This window comes from Numenius arquata, chromosome 3 (assembly GCF_964106895.1).
Source record: "Numenius arquata chromosome 3, bNumArq3.hap1.1, whole genome shotgun sequence".
Classification (NCBI taxonomy): Eukaryota; Metazoa; Chordata; class Aves; order Charadriiformes; family Scolopacidae; genus Numenius; species Numenius arquata.
The window spans coordinates 35,426,436-35,444,858 of NC_133578.1; the positions used below are offsets into that span (position 1 = coordinate 35,426,436).

Sequence of the window (18,423 nt, forward strand, 5' to 3'; positions counted from 1 at the left end):
GACAGCAGGCTGCTGTGGGGTGGCCTGAAGGGGAAAGGAAGACAATGAAGAAGACGGGATGCTAAAGCAGGGTGATTTATTTCATGTTTCTCGCCTCTTCTAACCCAGCCGGAATTGTCTTCCTTGGAACGTGGAGACCTTTGAATGCCCTAAGCTGGGTACTTGCACTTAGCCTGCACAGGGGAGCTGTCTTTGGAGCAGTAAGTCTTGGCTCTGGGCTGGTCCAGGTGCATTCACAAGGGAGGCACATGCCTCCATTCTCTCTTTTCCTTAGCCCTTCTGCACGCCTCCAAGGTGGAATCTTTCTCATGTGTGTTCACTCATACATGCCTTATGCTCAGATCCTCATAGCCGGGACATTAACCCACGTCCTGCTATTTACCTGATCTTTTACCATGCATCCCCATCTGGCACAGAATACAAGTTGAAGTCATTTGTACAGCATTAGTTGTAGAAATAAAAACCACAGCTTAGGAATCCCCCCTGGCAAAGCTGGGAAGTTGTGTTTCTCTGCCACAGCCTCCTTTAGCAACTGCAGTACTCTTTAGTGCCTCCTTTGCCAGAAATCAGGACACATTTCTGCCTCTCTTTTTAGCTGCCACCATTGCTGCAAGCCAGAATAGAAAGGCTACAGCTGGAAAGGAGCGGTTGGAGAGTGGAGGTTGAAAGGGAGGTACACAGTAGAAAATAAGGTATGTGTATGGCAAATACGGACTGCAGGTGCTTTGTGGATTCATGCCATCTCTTGGCTTGCATCTTGTGTGTTGTTAAACAAAATGTCTTGGGATTCAATTTATACATTTGCAGAAATAACAAATTAGCACAAAGTTCTGAAATGGAATTTTCTATTCAAGCAATGACTTTCAAACTATTATTACATGATACCAGATTGCTCACTAGAGAAAAGACAAATGTTAATTGCTATTCATTAAAGTTACTAAGCTGTCCATACACTCTCATAACCCTGCAGATCCTGTCAGCTGCCTAGTTCATAAAATGGAACACATCTCTCATTCACAGAAATAATTATCTTTGTCAGCATGTTTCACTTTGACACAAAATTTAGGCATGACTTAATGTCACCTGGGATTGTATTAAGTAACTTTACCATATTACTAATAAATGGTATAAAAAAGCAATACCACACATTCAGCACCTATTTCCTTTACAAAGCAATGATATAGCTCACTTTTGGCAAACGTTCAAATAGTGGGAGATGGGGCAGGTGGTAAAGGAATGTGAACAGAAATATTATGGCTGAATATGTAATGTATGATGTGCAGTTGGGCAGGGCAGTGGCGCAGGGTGGACTGTCAGGAGATGGATTATTGATTCCTAGGTATCACTCCTCAGCCTTGTGGGAGTGTCTGAGATCAGCCTGTGACGAATTTCCAGGGCTGCACAGAGGAGCTAGTCATGGTTCCCCTTGTTCTCTGCTTGGCTCTGTCCTAGCCCTGACCTGCTATGAAGGCCCTAGCAGCTTTCATAGCAATTTGAAGTGATGCGTTTGAAACCCTAGCAAGAGGTAAAAATGAATCCTATGGAACACGTGCCAAACAAGGGATCGATTGTGTCCAGCCCCTTATGCTGCTGCATGATCCCTTCCTGGATTTCATCACTAGGTGCAGACAGGAGAGCAGCTATGCTCATGCCCACATCTCCTCTTTCAGAGCAAGTGGGAATGCTCAGAGAGCAAGAGGCTGAGCCACTCAGATGCACCCTCCTTCAAACTGGCACACGTGAAACTGCCAGCCTGAGTCCCTCACTGTCCCCTAGCAGCGTGTAGAGAACTGGAGGAGCTGCGACATTCTGAGCCACAGCTGTCTGCAGCTCTATATCTCATACCCAGAGCTAAGCCTCAAGCTAACATGAGCCCAAAGCCAAAAAAGTTGATTAGTCTGCTGAAACGTACTACATTTTTTTGTCATTTTAAAATGTAATCTGGCCTACAGTCATAAAAAGCCATGAAAATGAGCAGCCATTCAAGAAGAGGCTGCAGCTGTAGGAGAGTGTGTTTTGCCCTCAACAAATGTGTGTAATGTCTATTAAGTTTAATGAGACTTACACAGGTGCATTGATGACCGTGGGATTTCAAAATATTTTATGTTTTTTGTTTGAACGCTAGTGACTGAATTTTCCAAGCCTGGCACACAGCTGGTTTTCTTACAAAAATATCTATCTCAGTTAACTATTTAAACCCTCCCTACACATAATTATAAGGTTGACCCATTTCACAGAGGTTCTGCATTCATCACTTTAAATGTGGAAAAAGTAATATTTATATGAATCCTTTGCTAGCTCTTAATTTAAAAGTACATTTGCTTTTAAAGGGATACTGCAACTACAAGGATATGAAAAAGTATTCACTGGGAGCTTTCAGCTAGTTAGCTAAATGACAAATTACTGAAGTGCCTTAAGCATAAATTTTGCTTTCAGAAGTGGAGGAAATAGGTTAATTTTGAGAGTTCCAGTACCAACAGAGATAACTTGCAGAAGGATTATGATTCATAGGCCTGGTGTAGGTCATGAGTGTTTGCTAAAGAAGCAGACGTATATTAAATTTTAGTTATGTCTGTCCTCAATAATATGGATAAATTGACTTTCAAATAAAAATAGGAAAAAAACATTGAGATCTCACTTGACAAAATGAGTATTGGGCACCTGTATGCTTAGGTAGGAATACTGTAGACAAGCCAAGCTATAGGACTAAAGACTTCCAGTAGCCCCTGCATAAATGTGAGTGAACAGAAGACAGAACTATTTATAGAATATCCTTCTTATAGACAGTGGAGAATTATTTGTATGAAGACTGGTAAGTATCAGAGACTTAAGTTTCATTATCGCTTAAAGTAATTGTTTCTGCTGTTTCTTTGAATCATTTCTCGCCATCATTAGAAAAGCAATATTTGTCTTTGACTTTTCTGACCTTTGCTGACCTCTGTGTTCAGAAAGGGCACTTAGTGCTGGCTTGAATCTGGCTGTGAAAATGTGGCACTAAGTGTGGCACTAAGCTTGGAAATAAACAATTGCAAACAGTCTTTAGATGGATTGAAGGATTTTACTGAAACATCCACTCTTGTAGAAATTAATGGTCCTTTGGGTACAATACATGATATCTACAATTTCAAAAGCATTACAATAACCACTGAAAGAGGATGCCAAAGAAAATGTTGAAAATGATCCAACTTCATGAAAATAAAGGAATCATTCTGAATTACGTATCTGTTCTTTTCTTTCCCATGTAGTATAACTTTGGGTAATGGTTTTTTTTTTTTTTTTGGAGTTCAGATACTGTCAATCCTGTAAAAAGTGCAGGATTCAGCTGTATTCCTGTTTATACAGACTTGTTCTTTGTTCGTCTGTGTGCCACCCTAACTAAGTACTTCCTCTAGTCTGTGTGTGTGTTAAATTCAGCTTGATCTTCTGATGGTCTGTTGTTGCCTAAATGTAAGATGGCGGGCTTTTAAAATTCTTTATGTTAGGTTTAACAGCAAACATTCATGTAGCCATTACAAGACTATCATAACAACAGTGTATTGTGGTCTCATAACCTCAGTCTGTGGTTATGGGGAATGTAAAGGGCTCCATCTGCCCTATTTTTTGTCCACAGAATCTGTATTTCTTTCTTTCACTGTTGACATGCAGGTTGTTTGCCTTCGACCATGGTGCAAGTCCTTTTCAAGGAGACACTTCAGCAGGTCAGCAGGCTAAGCTTCTCCTAGTACTGATATTGAAGCTGCAGTGCAACAAGCCCTCTGAGGTCTGTAGGTCCCACCCTCATTGAAAAGGCTTTACTACATAGTTTGAGGGTTTTTTTTTTCAGGGGCTTAAAAATTCTCTTACAGGAGTATAAATAGTGTTCTTAAAAGTCAATGGCACTGAGGACAAGTTAGGAGCAACTATTTTTTCCCTCCCCTCTCCTTCTCTCTATTTTCTATGTGTTAGAGTACTCTTACAAGATTATACAGAATAGCCTGTGTAGAAGCCCGAATCTAAGATTTCAAAAAGGCTAAAAAAAGAAAAAATATATTAAGTAAACTAAGCAAGGCCTGGAGAATGTCTAAGCTCTAGGAATATTTGATTAAATGCAGGTGACTTTTAAAGACTTTGCCACATCCTTGAGTCAACATTTGCATGGAGCCCTATTGACTTCAGTGGGGCTTGTGACAGTTTTGACAACTATTCCTAAGAGAGTGTTACAAGATAAGGCTGGGATCAATGTCTAATTCGTGACAGGACTTCACCACTGACATATAAGTGTTTGCTTTCTCTTCAGAGGGACATTGTCACAGGCTTCTTGAATGCAAATAAATGAGGTCAAGATTTTATATTCAAATTTTTCCTTTAATCTCAGTAGAATGGGGCTAGGATTTCATGGCAGTCTCTTACTCTTGGGTCTAATTCTAAAAATAGTTGCAAGAAGCAGATACAAAAGTCTGGAAAATTATTTCACCTTCACTAAAAGTGTATATAAGTTGCCCACAATTTCTATTGCAAGCTTTATAAGTGTATTTGAAATAATAATAGATATTGTATTGTATTCCAGTTGCAAAAGATAAGTTCTTATTAACACTAAGCAAAAGTGTCTGTTCCATCCTGCTTGAAAATATCATCCATGCAATTTAAACTTTGCTCTTCATGGGAGAATCACTGCAGTGTTGAATGCTGGAAGTTGAAACCGCGTTTTCATCTGTGTTTTTTACCCTCTATGAGAGATATTTAAATATAAGCATAAAAATAGTCAATTGCAAACAAACATTTTGTTCCTGGTATCCTAAGATATGTGGAACATCAAGTATTTAGGCCTCTTAATTAATGTGTGATTGGGAATTTATTTAAGAGACAGTATCATGAGGTCACATTAAATAAGCAAAGCCAACTAATCCTTTTGGAAGTAACCTGAAAGATTGTTAGGAATACCATGATCAAAATGGTAACACAATATGAGATGTCTCTAACCAACAAGCATGATTATAAGCAATGCAAGTTGCTATTAACTCATACCTATACTTAGTTTTTGTGAATATGTTTTTGCTTGGATTATGTGAATAAAACTTAGTCCAATAGAGTTTGAATATACATGATAATTAGAACTATATAGTAGTGGAGAGGGAATAAAATGGGCACAGAAAGTGTTAAAAATATGAATTTCTATTGCACGCCTGCAGAGCAGCCTGTAGCGTCGGGGCTGTGTCTCTTGCTGAGCTGCAGGAGGTTCAGGTAGATGGAGTCTGCTCACCAGTCTGCTGTGGGACACAGTGCTGCTGGGTGTCTTTCCATGTGACTGGAGATTTGGTAGTGGTGTTTAGACTTGATTTGTGTGCTGAACTAATGCAAATGTAAATTAATGTCCTGGGAGCGTTGAAGGAGAGTATATATGACAGTGTATGGTACTTTTAAAGTACTTGAATATATATCCTTTATAAACCCCTCGATTTCTAATAAGAACTCCAAATCTTTCCCTGGTATCCAGCAGGTGTTAGCTGAGGGGAAAAAGAGAAGTCCAGTCACCCACTGTGGCTATTTATCTCTGACTATTTTAAACCAACCCATTACTGAATAAAGGGTTAGAAGATGAGGTTGTGTTCATGTGCTGCAGTGCCACCAAGTTTAGGTACTTCAGCTGCTGTCAGAAATGGTGTAACTAACAGGAGGTGTAAGGAGACTGTTTATAAGTTTTTACCTACCATGGAAATATTAGGATGTAGGGATCTTAGAGAAACAAATAAGTTATGCTACTGAGGAAATGTAAAATGATCTTTAAGAACTAATGACTATTTTATAAAATGTCTGAGGCTCATCTGAAGGGTAAGAGACTGTTTTCCTGAAATACATCACGAAAGCAATCAGTTGATGCAGAGTAAAACATGCCAGTGACTACGGAGGGTAGGTATTCCCCTGAACCAGCCCATAAACCAATGTTTCAGCCCGTTAACCAGATGGAAAATCCACTTGCTGATGGGCCATAGCTTTGAAAATAAGCCTACCTTATGAAGAGTTCTGAAATAAAATTTTTAAAAAGGCTCAGTTAACACCTTTTTCACGGCAAAAATTAAATGTAAACTTGATCGATTGTTTCTGAGTAAACTATGTTTTCAATTAGCACTTAATCTTTAAAGGCAGTGGGAAATGTGCTCCACACATGTATTCAAGTCATAGTGCAATAAAGCTCATAAAAGCTATAAAATTTTGGAAGGAAGACAGCATGGAAAGGAAATGGAAAAGTAAAGAGGCAGAATGAACCCTTCTCCCTAATAAATCTGTTTTGCATTCTGTATTTGAATCTAGCATAAGTAACCAGGCAACTGTACTGACATTTATCTAACGTTGTCCTGGGCTTACAGTTCCAATAGTGACACCAACCCCCACAGTGCAGGAATTATAGCTCTCTTACACAAAATGTTTCTTGTATTAGCTTTGTGCGAGTGTGATACATAAATTCAAGTCTTACGTCCTTGTCTTACACAAATGCTGATTCCTTTCCCGCTCCTTTTCCTCTGTTATTTCCTTCTGCTGTTGTTACTCTTCCCCTTTCTTCTGTTAATCATCCATAATTCAGTCAATGTTGACACAATTTTTTCCTTGCTGCTTCCAAGAAAGAGAAATGTTGACATTTTCCATGTCAACAAGGAAAATACTACAAATATTACAAGGTTTCCTTTTCATGACTTTTAAAAAAATGCTTTCAAATCAGGTTTTATTCATTCCCTGGTTTTCCATTTATCACTTCGTATTGTCTGATAGAAGTGGATCCTATTTTCTGGAAGAGGACTCACTTTTGAGAGCTAATATAATCAGTACATAAATCACATTTTCCTGCTGGAAGAAAAATAATACAGGAAAGAATCTAAAAAGGTCATCTAGAATATTCCCATCCTTTAAAGCAGGATAAACCCCACCTACATTATTCCTGGCAGATGTTTACCTAAGTTTTTCTTTTAGACCTCTCATGGTGGGGCAAGTGCAAGCTGCCCGTCCCCGTTTGCCACTCTGGCCTGTGCAGCTGGTCAAGGGTGTCAAGGGAAGTGCTCCAGATTCTGCATGGGCAGAGAAAGACCACACAATACACACGAAATCAAGATGCACGTGGAAGAGAAAGGCTTACAAGTAGCTGAAGGAGCTATGACTTGACTTGCTAGGGCTGCTGGTATACCTATGAGGTGTATGTATATTTTCTTTTATTGGTCTGGTTTTGCTCCTCCCCTCAAAAAAAAAAATTGCACGATTCTACATTCTCAATCTTTTGAGCGCTCGAGAGGCACAGAGTGGTATAGTAAAAGATGTCCAGGGACACCAAGGTAGTAAGAATGTGTGCTTGTGCTGAGGGTTTGAACCATAGGTTCTTTATTTTAGTAACAACAGATTGGATGTGCCTGCTGCTGCCACTAGCACTTTCCAGAAGGGTGTTACGCTCAATGCTCCAAGTAGAGATGCCTGTTTATGTATTAACTTCCTTAGTTAATCAAACAGTGTGATGAAAAGATTGCTAGAAAGTGTGAAACATCCATCCTGAGGGAAAATGTGAATTCAGTAGGGGAACTACTGCTGCTAACTTCAACAGGGCCAATGTTTCACCATGGTGGCTACTGCTCTGATATGGAACTGAGGATACCTGCCCCAAAATTATTAAACCTGTTTCTTCCTTCTTGTTCTTACAAAATATTAATGAAAAGATATTAAATAATATATTTTAAGAAGATTACCTTACAATAAGTTGAGCAATTCCAGTAAGAGGATCTGAGCAAGCTAAGTTCCTTTTGTCGTTGGAGCTGTGACCTTTTCCAGTTTTAGAGGGTAACTAAAATCAAATACTCTTTGACTATCCAGGACAAAACCAGTATGATTAAAAATGGAGATTTTCTGGCAAATGTAGATTTCATGTATGACATTATAGCAAGCATTCACTAAACATCTGCTAAGGTTTTTTTACATGGGAAACAATATCCTGTGTAAATGGATCCTTTCAGTCCTACTTTATAGTATGTGTAAAGTCTCAGGCACTTTGTTTCACATGGATGTAGTAATGAATATGGTTTTGGGGGCTGGGGGGTGGAATTCTTTAGTTTAGTGGCCCTTTCCCCCAGTGTTTTGCTCCTGAGAAGGGAAATTCTCCTTGGACCCATTTCCACTTTTGGCTTGCACAGTGCCTCATCTGCTCAAGATACTCCCTTCTGCAGACCACCCAGGGTGGTTCCCCCATAGCTCCCTGGCAGCCAGCAGGCTGAGGCCAGGAGCAACTGCTGAAAAAGTCTCGTGTTTAAGCTAACAGACGAATTCCAGTATGTTTGGTTACCTTAAGGTTTATCTTATTTGGCAACTTAGTCTGTAGAGTTTGATCGGTAACTAGCTTTCCTTGGAACATCATATATATTTTTTACTCTAAGATTAATTTTAACATACATTTACTGTGAGTAGCCTGGTGATTCTAAAGTCCCTCCTGGAGCACTGCTGCTGCTTTTAGCCATTCCCAATTCAAATCCGTAGGCCAACTTGTAATTGGCACATACTGTGTATAGGTTTTTTCACATTTTTATTTTACTAAGAAATAAGATGTAACTTGGGAGCAATGTGGTATGTAAGACTGCATCCTGAACTTCTTACTCTTGTTATGATTGGTAAGAATTTTGCTACAGGCTTAAATGCTGTATTCCCCAGGCCCAACTCAAATAAATGACTCTGTCAGCTTTGGATATTCCACAGAATTAACTATAAGGCTGAAAATCAATGCTTTAAAAAAACAAACACCGGAACAACTGTAATGATAGGGAAAAAAAACCAAACAATTGGCCAGTGATGGATAAAATAAATATATAAGATTTTAATCATTTTCTTAATTAACACAATTTAAACTCTAAATGACAGATACAGTATTTTGTTTCTTAGACATGGTATGATATACTAGGGCACAATGGCACATTACCAAAGGGGTAATTTTGTGCTTGGGGCTACAGTGACCATATTAAAGCACAGTTCAGTGGTCTGATATCTGTAACAATACGATAAAATAGTTCTACGTAGTCTTAGATGTGGATTTTTAAATAAAGGGATGCCAGTGAAATGAGTATAAAAGAAATTATGTTGTATTCTGATGTAGTATTCTTTTAAAACTGTGGATAAAGCTTTGAGATGGTGATTAAGTAACCCCGAGCCTCAACACAGCTTATTGCAAGCCTGTTCCTAAAAGTTGAGGGTTGAAAATGAACTTTCAGCAAAATTCTATTTACAGTTCCATTGATCTCGCTGATTCTCTGAGTCAGAAAACGATTAGAGATGTGAATCTGCTTGTTGGATAGGACTCCACTTTTGCATGGACCTTCAATCAATGAAAAAGTACAAAGTAAACTATCTTAGGGTCCCAAAGTAAAGGAATTTAATATTAAAAAAAAAAAAAAGAAGTGGAGACCTATCATCACTTTGAGCCTATTTGAATTACAGATTAGTGTCTGGCCTTGCTATTTAAGTGGGTAGCTTGCTGTGATCCTTTTATGTTTTCATTTAATCAGTTTAGGTTCTTAGGTGGATGAAAACTATCTTGACAATGAATTTGCAATGAACAATGAAAAATGAAATAATGATGCTGTTTTTCCTGTTCTAGGTAAAGAATAAATATAATTTATAGAAGGACTTCATGCAAGACTTTCCCTAATTATTCTTGATTTTTTACTAAGACCAATGTTGAGTTTAATTTAATTGAGGCGTTCTGAAGGAAAGGCTGCCAGTGCTAGTAACCTTATTGAGCTAATTTGGTTTGGAATTGCCCATAGCAAAAGCAGATTTACAGTGACTGACATAATCCAAGACCCCACACTAGCAGGTTAAAAGAAACGTATCATCCTGTTTCCTCAAATTAAAACTAACTGAAACAACATGAAAAAGTTTGAATGTAACCAAGAAAGATATATTTCCTCTTTCTTCTCTATGAGGATTTCAATTCATTTATTAAACCTTCCGGCCCAAAGGTTGATGCGAAAATTCTCCTGCAAATGGGCAGTAACCTTACTGATGTAGCATTGTTTAAATTTCTAGCTGATCCTATTTTTTTGGTGGATTTCTCAGCAGGAAGATTAGGATTTTGATGTGATGCAGTTTGGAATCTAGTCCATTTAAGATCTGATTTAAAAGTAGTATCATGTTCGTCTTTATATTCTTGCCAATTTCTGTGGTTGCCTATTACAGTTTCTTATTTTAAATAACGGAATTTTCTGTCCTTTTACTATGTGAAAGACCTGTATAAATCAGTAGGGGGTGTTAAAAGTGCAAAGTGAACACACTTCAAAGGAAAAGAACTATTTTTCTCTCAGATTATTTAGTTGTGTTCATTTTAATAGTTAATTATAAGAAATAAAACTTTTTATGTGGACTATATTCTTGTGAGTTAAAAATGTGGTATTTCAATTTAGTGCTTTTTTTTTTTTTAAGCTAAATGTGTGACTGAAGAACTTATACAAGGTGGAAATTTCAAACAGCACTTACTATGGATTTAACTGCCTACATAAAATTTGATAGAAAGTCTCAGATTGACTTAAATTCACTTTGGTGAAACCACACTGCTTTTGAAAATCTTGCTCCTTTTTGAACAGATACATTTTGAATTCAAGTACAGCTTGTTATCAATTCCCATGATTCTGCTGATTTCCTATTGCTGCTAAAAGGCTGGTCCAGCATCTTATTTGTAGCAGATAGCTTGGTCCTTTATATGAAGGCATTTTTTGTCAGCTTGGTACAAATTACTTTAAAACAGGAGCACTGTCACACTGTATGTAACAGTGTGAAAGGTCATGAAACTCTATTGGAGAGAGACCCTCATGCATATTGGACTTTTTATTACTATATGTACGCTTCCTCTGAAGCATCCTAAGCTAATAATTGTTTGTATTTTCTGGCCCAACGTGGAGATTTTGAAAGGTGTAAGCCTGTGAATTATATTTTAATATATTTCTAAGTCCTCACAATTACCTAATAATATTCTCTAGCTTCATTTGTCTCTCAGAAAGCTCTTTGAATTTTGAGTAACTTTGAATGTCATGTGTGATTTTTAGGTCAGATAACATACAGTCCCTACATGTTGGCTAAAACATAGGTATGGATATCAACAGACTGGATATTAGGGTGTGTTTAGTTACGTTTTTTTCAGAGTACTGTATCTTGATGTTTCTAGAATTGTCCTAGCTTTGAGGACAGCTGTTGTTTCATGAAGACGTTTTAAAGCATATCATAAAAGATCACGCACTGCTTTTGTGTGAAGATTTTGCTTTTGTTTTGCTGTTTTCCTTCATTTGATATCAAGATCCTTCAAACTTGAAAGCATCTGGTTGCTCCAGTGTGAAGCATGAAGCATTGGAAAATGATCTTTTAATCATGTTATGACTTTTTCATCTTCTGGGAATCAGAAATCAGCCACAAAGTGGTAGCCAAGACTATCCCAATTTCAAAGGGTCTCCTGCTAGTAGAAAGAGACTGGGTTTGTGTGCTGTGTTTCCAGATCTATTGCTCTACTGAGATGGACTAGAGAAAGAGGAGAGTATTCAGTCCTACCACTCCTGCAGTGGTTCTGTCTAGTAAATTTGGGTTCGTTACATACTGTAAGCTTAATGCATAACAATGAGTAGATTGAAGGTGCATTGGAAGGCAGTTGGCTCCAGGAGTCAGGGCCCTGGATTCTTCTCCCAAGGAATTTTCATCTTGTGTAAGTTTTCCTTGGCATGGGAGAGCAATGAGCTCCACAAAGTCTGTATCTGGCTTTACTTCTACTGAATGTATGACCTTAGGCTAGTTTGCTAAATTCCACATTCCTCTGTTCTTACAGAATCCTAAAAACGATGGAAAAAGTGAAAAGTGGTTGGAGAGAAGCTGCTGCATAAATATACAGTATTATTCTATGCAATATTGGTTTCTTCCCTATTGAGAGGAGGAGGGGGAGGTGACACTGAGCATACTTGGAATTATTTATCTGCCCACTCTTAATTGCTTGGTCTGACTCTGTTTACAGTGGTACTAACTAAAGAATTTCTCTCACTTGTATCCAATGGGATGCTATCAAATAGCTTAGGCCTAGAAGTTAAATTGTTTAAATGAAAAATGATAGACTTAATGACTAATTACAATTGCTTGTAATAAAATTGAAAATGTCTTTAAATGCACATCCATGGTGAAAGGAATATTTTTTTGGAGGCATAAGGGGATTTATTAGCTAGGCAGTTTACATAGTTTTCTATTCTCTGTTGTTCATCTGTTTTGGTTATGTGGCATAATTTTTTGGTGAGACCAAGGCACCTTTTAGGTATTGCTGTAGGAATCTCTCCAAAGGAGAGACTAGACTTGAGAAATCTCTCTGACTCCTTAGAAAAAGGTTCCACTGGAAATGGTAAAAGGGGTCCTTCTGTTCTTGTTCTGATGTTTTTCTCAGAGTCTATAATACATAATGATGGTAAGTCTCATTCTTGCTGTGAATACACAAGGAATTTACCAGTCTGTTGCAGACTTAAGACTTAGGGAAATAAGCGTGAGAACTTGTTATCTAATTTTGAGGGGACAGTTAGCAACTATAAAGGCAAGTTTTACCAGTGTGTGGCCATTTCTATGATTCTGTGTTAGAGTCTGAATTCCCTGTGGTTTCATTGTAGCTTTCCCCAGGCTGCAAGGAGGACTTTCAGCTGTGAGTTTTCTGAGCAGTTGTCAGCTTTATTGTAAGGAATTCCACATAAATCCCCTCCAGTTAGTAGCATATAACACTTTTCCACTGTCCATATTCTCAGTGCCTTTCTCCTCTTAAATTATAAATATTAATATTTCTGTACTTCATACTGTAAGTGACAGGTTACCTCCAACTGTGGGAAACCTGGTGTAGTTTGGTTTTTGAAATGTGTTATTTTCCTTTTCTAATGTATGTGGTGATTTTGCATTGTGTAATTTTATGTGATGATTTAGCAATGGCAGTGGGGTGGGTTATGGCTGTAAGCTTTCTTGTTTGCTGCTCTCTCATAACTAGTGTGTGTATAGAACAGTGCAAATGGCAAAGGTCAGATCTGGTTCTAAATTAGATATATCATCTATAGCACCTGGTGTTTCTAGCCAGCATCACAACCTCAGCTTTCCAAGGGAGACTTCCTGGGGTTCTGCTGAAGTATGACATCTAAAACATATGACTTCCGAGACTTGCAAACCGGTGCAAGTACTCATGAACCTGTCAAATCAGAATTTCACCTATGGCTGGGCAGGTTAACAACTGTTAACTTTCGTTTTTCCACTCCTGAGTTTCTCAACTGATACTTACCAATGATTATGCTTGCTTTTCAAGATAAAATTGCAGCAGCTTGCACAGCTTCAATTTTTTCTATTCTTTCTCATAGCTACCACTCTTGAGCAACAGGGACTGTGGGATATTACGCTCCTGCAGTGAAACCCTGTATGGGTTTAAGACTGCTATGTCAAGACTGCTTGGTGCAAGAGAGCAGGGAATTTTGATTTTGTTCTCTTTCAGCATATTTTTATGTTAATTTCTGGGTTTGGTACTAGAGTGGGTATGATGTAGCATTGCAGTACTGTACCATTTTTTTGGGTTACCTTTCCTCTTCTGGGCATGCTGCTCTTTTGAAGAGACAGAAGAAAACTTCACAGGCTTTAGGATATTGCATCACTGACAGCTGCTAAATCATGCTATGGTAAGCGGAGTGGGCTAGTGTTGCCAGCCTGCACAAATCCAGGCAGAGAGGCTTACTTCTCACTGTATCCACTTCAAATGCAATTGTTTTCAAGCTGAAATGGCTAAAGATAGAAAACTTCCCAACAGATGAATATGCATTTCCCTGCAGCAAGTATAGGTGACCCCAGTCCTTAGCAAATGAGGGGATTAGTGATGGAGCTCCGCAGACCATATAAACACTGTGGGAAGAAAAAAATCTAGCATCCTACTCCCACTTGCAAGTGATCCACAAAAGAGAGATTTACTTAGTGCCCACGCTAGAATGCTAATTAAGGCGCATTGTTAAGGGCTAAATACAAGGCTGGGGCTTAGGTAGGTTTCCAGTTGTCAGGGAACGGAGGTGGGGAGCCTCGGAGAATTTGGATTGTCATTCTGCTGTTAGAGGTGTAGAGCATCTTCCAGAGATTTGCTATAGTCTTGCCAACCGATAGGACTGTAAATATAGAACATACTAAAAATTTGAGGAAAGATTATTCAAAAAAGAGCTCATTTGAGAAAGATTATTCCCTTTGGGGGGGAAAGGCGTTTTTTTGCAGGTTCCTGAAACAAGCTGCCTTGGTAGTTCTGTGGCCCCTCTCAAGGGACTGGAGTGGTGTTTGATAGTGCAGCTACAGCAAGGCAGGGGAACAGTTATCAAGGGAGAAGAGGAAATCCTCCTCTCAGCAAGCTGGAAAGGATCAAGTTCCTAAAAAGGGAATCAGCTCCAAATGGGGCTATACCCTCCATTCCCAGGAAGTGCGGGCTGGGTGTGTTAGAGGCAGAGCTTTCTCTTCCTGACAGCTTCTTACAGAGCTTTCTTAATAAATGGTCCTGTCACAGCACAGGCACTGCACAGCAGCAGGAAAACATCCCGCAAGTGTACTCTACTCATACAGAGAAAAGTTCAAGGAAGAGTGAAGCCAGCTCTGATTCGGTTATTTACCATCAATCAGACTGTTGCTTGGCAGGGAGTGGATGATTAGGAGCCTGAACGAGCTGAAAAGGGGCAGGAAGAGAAGTGGAGGCAGCATTCTTCCTATTTAAAGCTGCATCCCCTGAAAGGAGTGTTAGCAGACTGAGCTGGAGCTGGTGCTGAAAAAAAGGGCCGGCAGACTTTGTCCTGGAACTGATGCTGAAAGGCAGAAAGACTCCCCAGCTGGCTTCATGGTGCTAAAATAACCTTAACGTTTCTGCACTTTCTGCTGCTTGGGAGGATACATGTCTAATATCTAGGCATGATGGCAGTCTGGGTACAAACGAGAACTTTTTTCATCCTTGCCGCTTTATTAGGGCGATTTGTAACCATAGAGGCGCAAGAAGAGGAAGAATATGACGGTGGTGAGTTTCTCTCTCTCCCTCTAAAAAAAGTATAACGATCCCCCCTCTTTGCATGCAGTGTGCTTAGTGTGTGATCTGGCTAATAAGCGGAATGGAAAATCCTCTGGGGTAGAAGAGTAACAAGACTTTTGCTCTTACAGACCGGGAAAGGGGCAGCGAGGCTTGCGCTTCGGGCTTCTGACCAGAAGAGAGAAGGAGACTTTCAAAGCCGCGGTTTTGCGGCGCTGGCTGCGGGCGCGGGGAGCGGGAGGAAGGATGGATGATGATGATGATGGCACACCGGGAGGTGCCGCGGAGCGCTGGGGCTGGGGCCACCGGGAAGTTTTTGCAACAAAAGAAAGCGGTCGGGACGGGGCTGAGGGCAGGCTGCGGGCTGGAGAGCCGCCGGGCAGCCGAGCTGGGAGAAGTAAACACACCAGCCTCGCAGGGCGGAGTCGTTTGCGCTGGACTACATCTGCTTTCTCACATTCTTTGTTTGAGAGAAATACAGAAACGTGGATTTCCTTTTTTCATTTCTTTCTTTCTTTCTTTCTTTTTTTTTTTTCTTTTTCCTCCACTCCTTTTCTTTCCCTCCTCCTTTCTTTCCTTCTCCGTCTCCTTCCTCCCCTGGCTGTTCCTGGAGGGGCTGTCTGATCCCCCGGGGCAGGCTGCGATGGCACACCGCCTTCCCCTCGTCCCGTTCCCGCCCCCCCCCTCACCCCGGGGGGCTACTTTAGTGAAGCAGCGGCGGTCTGTAGCCCTCTGAAGGGCAGGAGGGCTGGCAAGCTGCGTACCTGACCCGTGTAACCTGAACTTTCTTAGGCTGCTTTATATCCGTTTTTCTTTAATATCATTTCAATGCCTCCGAGAGAGAGAGAGATTGATGGTCAGGAGAAAGCGTAGCGATTGTGCTCTTTCATCAGTCTGGATGGATGTCGTGCTGTATGTTGGTTTCCTGAAATGTGAGCAGACTGGTTGTGGTGGGACAGTCCGTAGCTATTGTACTCCCGAACATACTTCCTGGGCTTCTCATGTGTAACAGTGGCTTCTTTTCTAAATGATGCCCAACAAAGGGACTAGTACGTTACCCTACAATACAGTTTGCAATTCTTTTATCTTGTATTTCAAAGAGTTCCATTTTTCTCATAGCAGAACTTCTCTGGTAATATGATGCATTGCACAAGTGAGGAGGAGTCAAAGTCTGATGAATAAAACACTGCAATAGTTTGGAAACTTTTGTTCTGCAAAGCAAAATGAGACTCTCCTGACTATGCACAGCTGTGTAAGAAGTCCCGTAGAGGGGGCACTTTGTATAATCTCGGGAGTATAATTCATATACTTGTCATAAAGGGGGACATATGTTATACATTTTTCAGATACGTATAATAACAAAGAAAACACTTGTGAAAATAATGACTTCATTTTTTAGTATCTTTAGTAAAAATGATAGCTCTGATTTTTTTTATTTTTTTTTTAAGGCAACTTTTATGTGAGATTTTTGTGGGGTTAATAGTTTGTTGCTATTATGGAAATTATGGGATGAGCAAGTACTCCAGCAACACCTTCTGGGATGTACTTCCCATACGCTGATGGCTGAGGAAACTCAGAGATATGTGGTAAGTCAGAGAGCAAAATACATTGTAATAAATTAGTGACATCTGTTTGCACTTACTTCACTTATTCATTTTCCTGCTTGAGAATGCAATAGCTTTTGTCTACCATACATATGAGGAAGCTGCTTCTCCAGTGTCCATTATATTAAAAATAAAAACAACCCCTCCCCTTCACAAGCTATTTGAGTGTGGTGTGAGGGATGGTGCACTGTGAGGAAGAAGGGGGGGGGGTACATCCTACATGTTGGTCTGATTTAATTGCATAAACAAGGGGGTTTCAGTTTTGATTTAGTTCCTGACTGAAGCCCACAAATGCTGCAGAATGGGGAGGTTTTTACCTTTCCGTCTGTCTTGTGTTTAGTACTTGTGCAGTAAGACCAGCGTACACTGTATTGTGCTACAGGTGATTTTGGCTGTACAGCTGCTTCACTTCTCCCCATTGAGTTGGTCAATGTGTCACCTGATCATAGGTGTTACAGTAAACAAATATTGGAGGTGTCTGGAGAAGCAAGGAAGGCACTTCAGGAAGCTTAGATTAGTAAAAAACTATCAGACTTTCAGAAGGTACTTTTAGTGGTCATTTTTCATGCCAATCCTAAAAAAAATGAGAAGGGTTAAATACTGCTTGTCAGTCTCAACCACAATGAAAGAAAGAAATAGCTTTTGCAAAAGTATGTTACGGAATTTGTCACAATGAATGCGATATTTATAGATAAGTTTAATATAATAAAGCAGGTAAAATCGGTTTGTTTTTTTTTTTTTAATAAAAGAGCTGTAATACTTGGTTAAACCAAACGTACTGCTTAACAATTTTTTTGGCACTTAGCATTGCTGTGCTTTTAAGCAATACCAGTTTCTATATTACTTTTTTTTTTTTTCCCTTGGAATCATTGCAGGTTGATCTGTTTTGCTCAAGAGCACTTGGCCTGTAGTGCTATATAGTACACATGCTTAAAATGCATGTAAAAATGTGAAAAACGGACGCTTTCAAACCTAGCGCAGCAGAGTTGGTCATTTCAAGACTGGCTGTTTTAAATCTGCTTATTTAAAAGTTATTTAGGAATAAAGTCAGCACTGCAAAATCCTAGAAAGACTGAAAGATCCTGGTTTTAATTTCTGTGTAGTGGCCTAGGCTAGTTCAGAAATGCAGTAGAGCCAAAAAGATGGCTGAAATTATGTGCTGTTTAAGCACTGGCATACTTGGAAGCCCTGAACCTTTGATGTAGGGATTTTCTCACACTGTATAATCTTTCCTCTTTCCTTAGGACTGAGGATAGAGGAAACTACAAGCAGGAGCTGTGCATGCTTCTGGGTTCCTTTCCCATCCACTTGTGACTGTAAATGCAATTGCTTTCTTAAAAGTTATTTAAGAAAACTAGAAACACACCTTCAGTGGAAAATATCGGTAAACTTGAATCAGAGCTGAAATTGTGGGAACCACCTCCTTCAAGAGGATTTGTCTGCTAAAATTCCACGTGGGCATGGCAGTAATGGTCTATTGCCACCAGTATTGCCCATATTTCTCACTGCAATCCTACAACTGCCTTTAGGTTCTCATTAGTTTCTGCAACACACCCTTGCCTGTGAATTGTGTGGTGATTTATCCTTCCCTATCCCACTTTTGTGGTGTCAGCCCTACTTCAGCTCAGATCAATGTGAGCCCTAGTATTGATTTAAAAGTACCTAATTTGCCTCGTTGCACAGTGTGAACAAGTGAAAACAACGGTCCTGCCACTTGAATTCATCATCCTCTTTGACTTCCTTGAATTCCTGAGGTCTTTCACTTTGTCTGGAAATTGTGCAAAGGAGAGA

General features: G+C 39.7%; 1 protein-coding gene across 1 annotated transcript in view; it reads left to right on the plus strand.

Moving 5' to 3' along the window:
- The first annotated feature begins 14,919 nt into the window (after positions 1–14,919).
- COL5A2 (collagen type V alpha 2 chain) overlaps positions 14,920–18,423 on the plus strand; it is a 108,026-nt gene continuing 104,522 nt past the window's right edge. The window contains exon 1 of the mRNA XM_074145825.1: positions 14,920–15,019. Within this exon, the coding sequence (XP_074001926.1) occupies positions 14,920–15,019 (100 nt within the window). The remainder of the gene's footprint in view (positions 15,020–18,423) is intronic.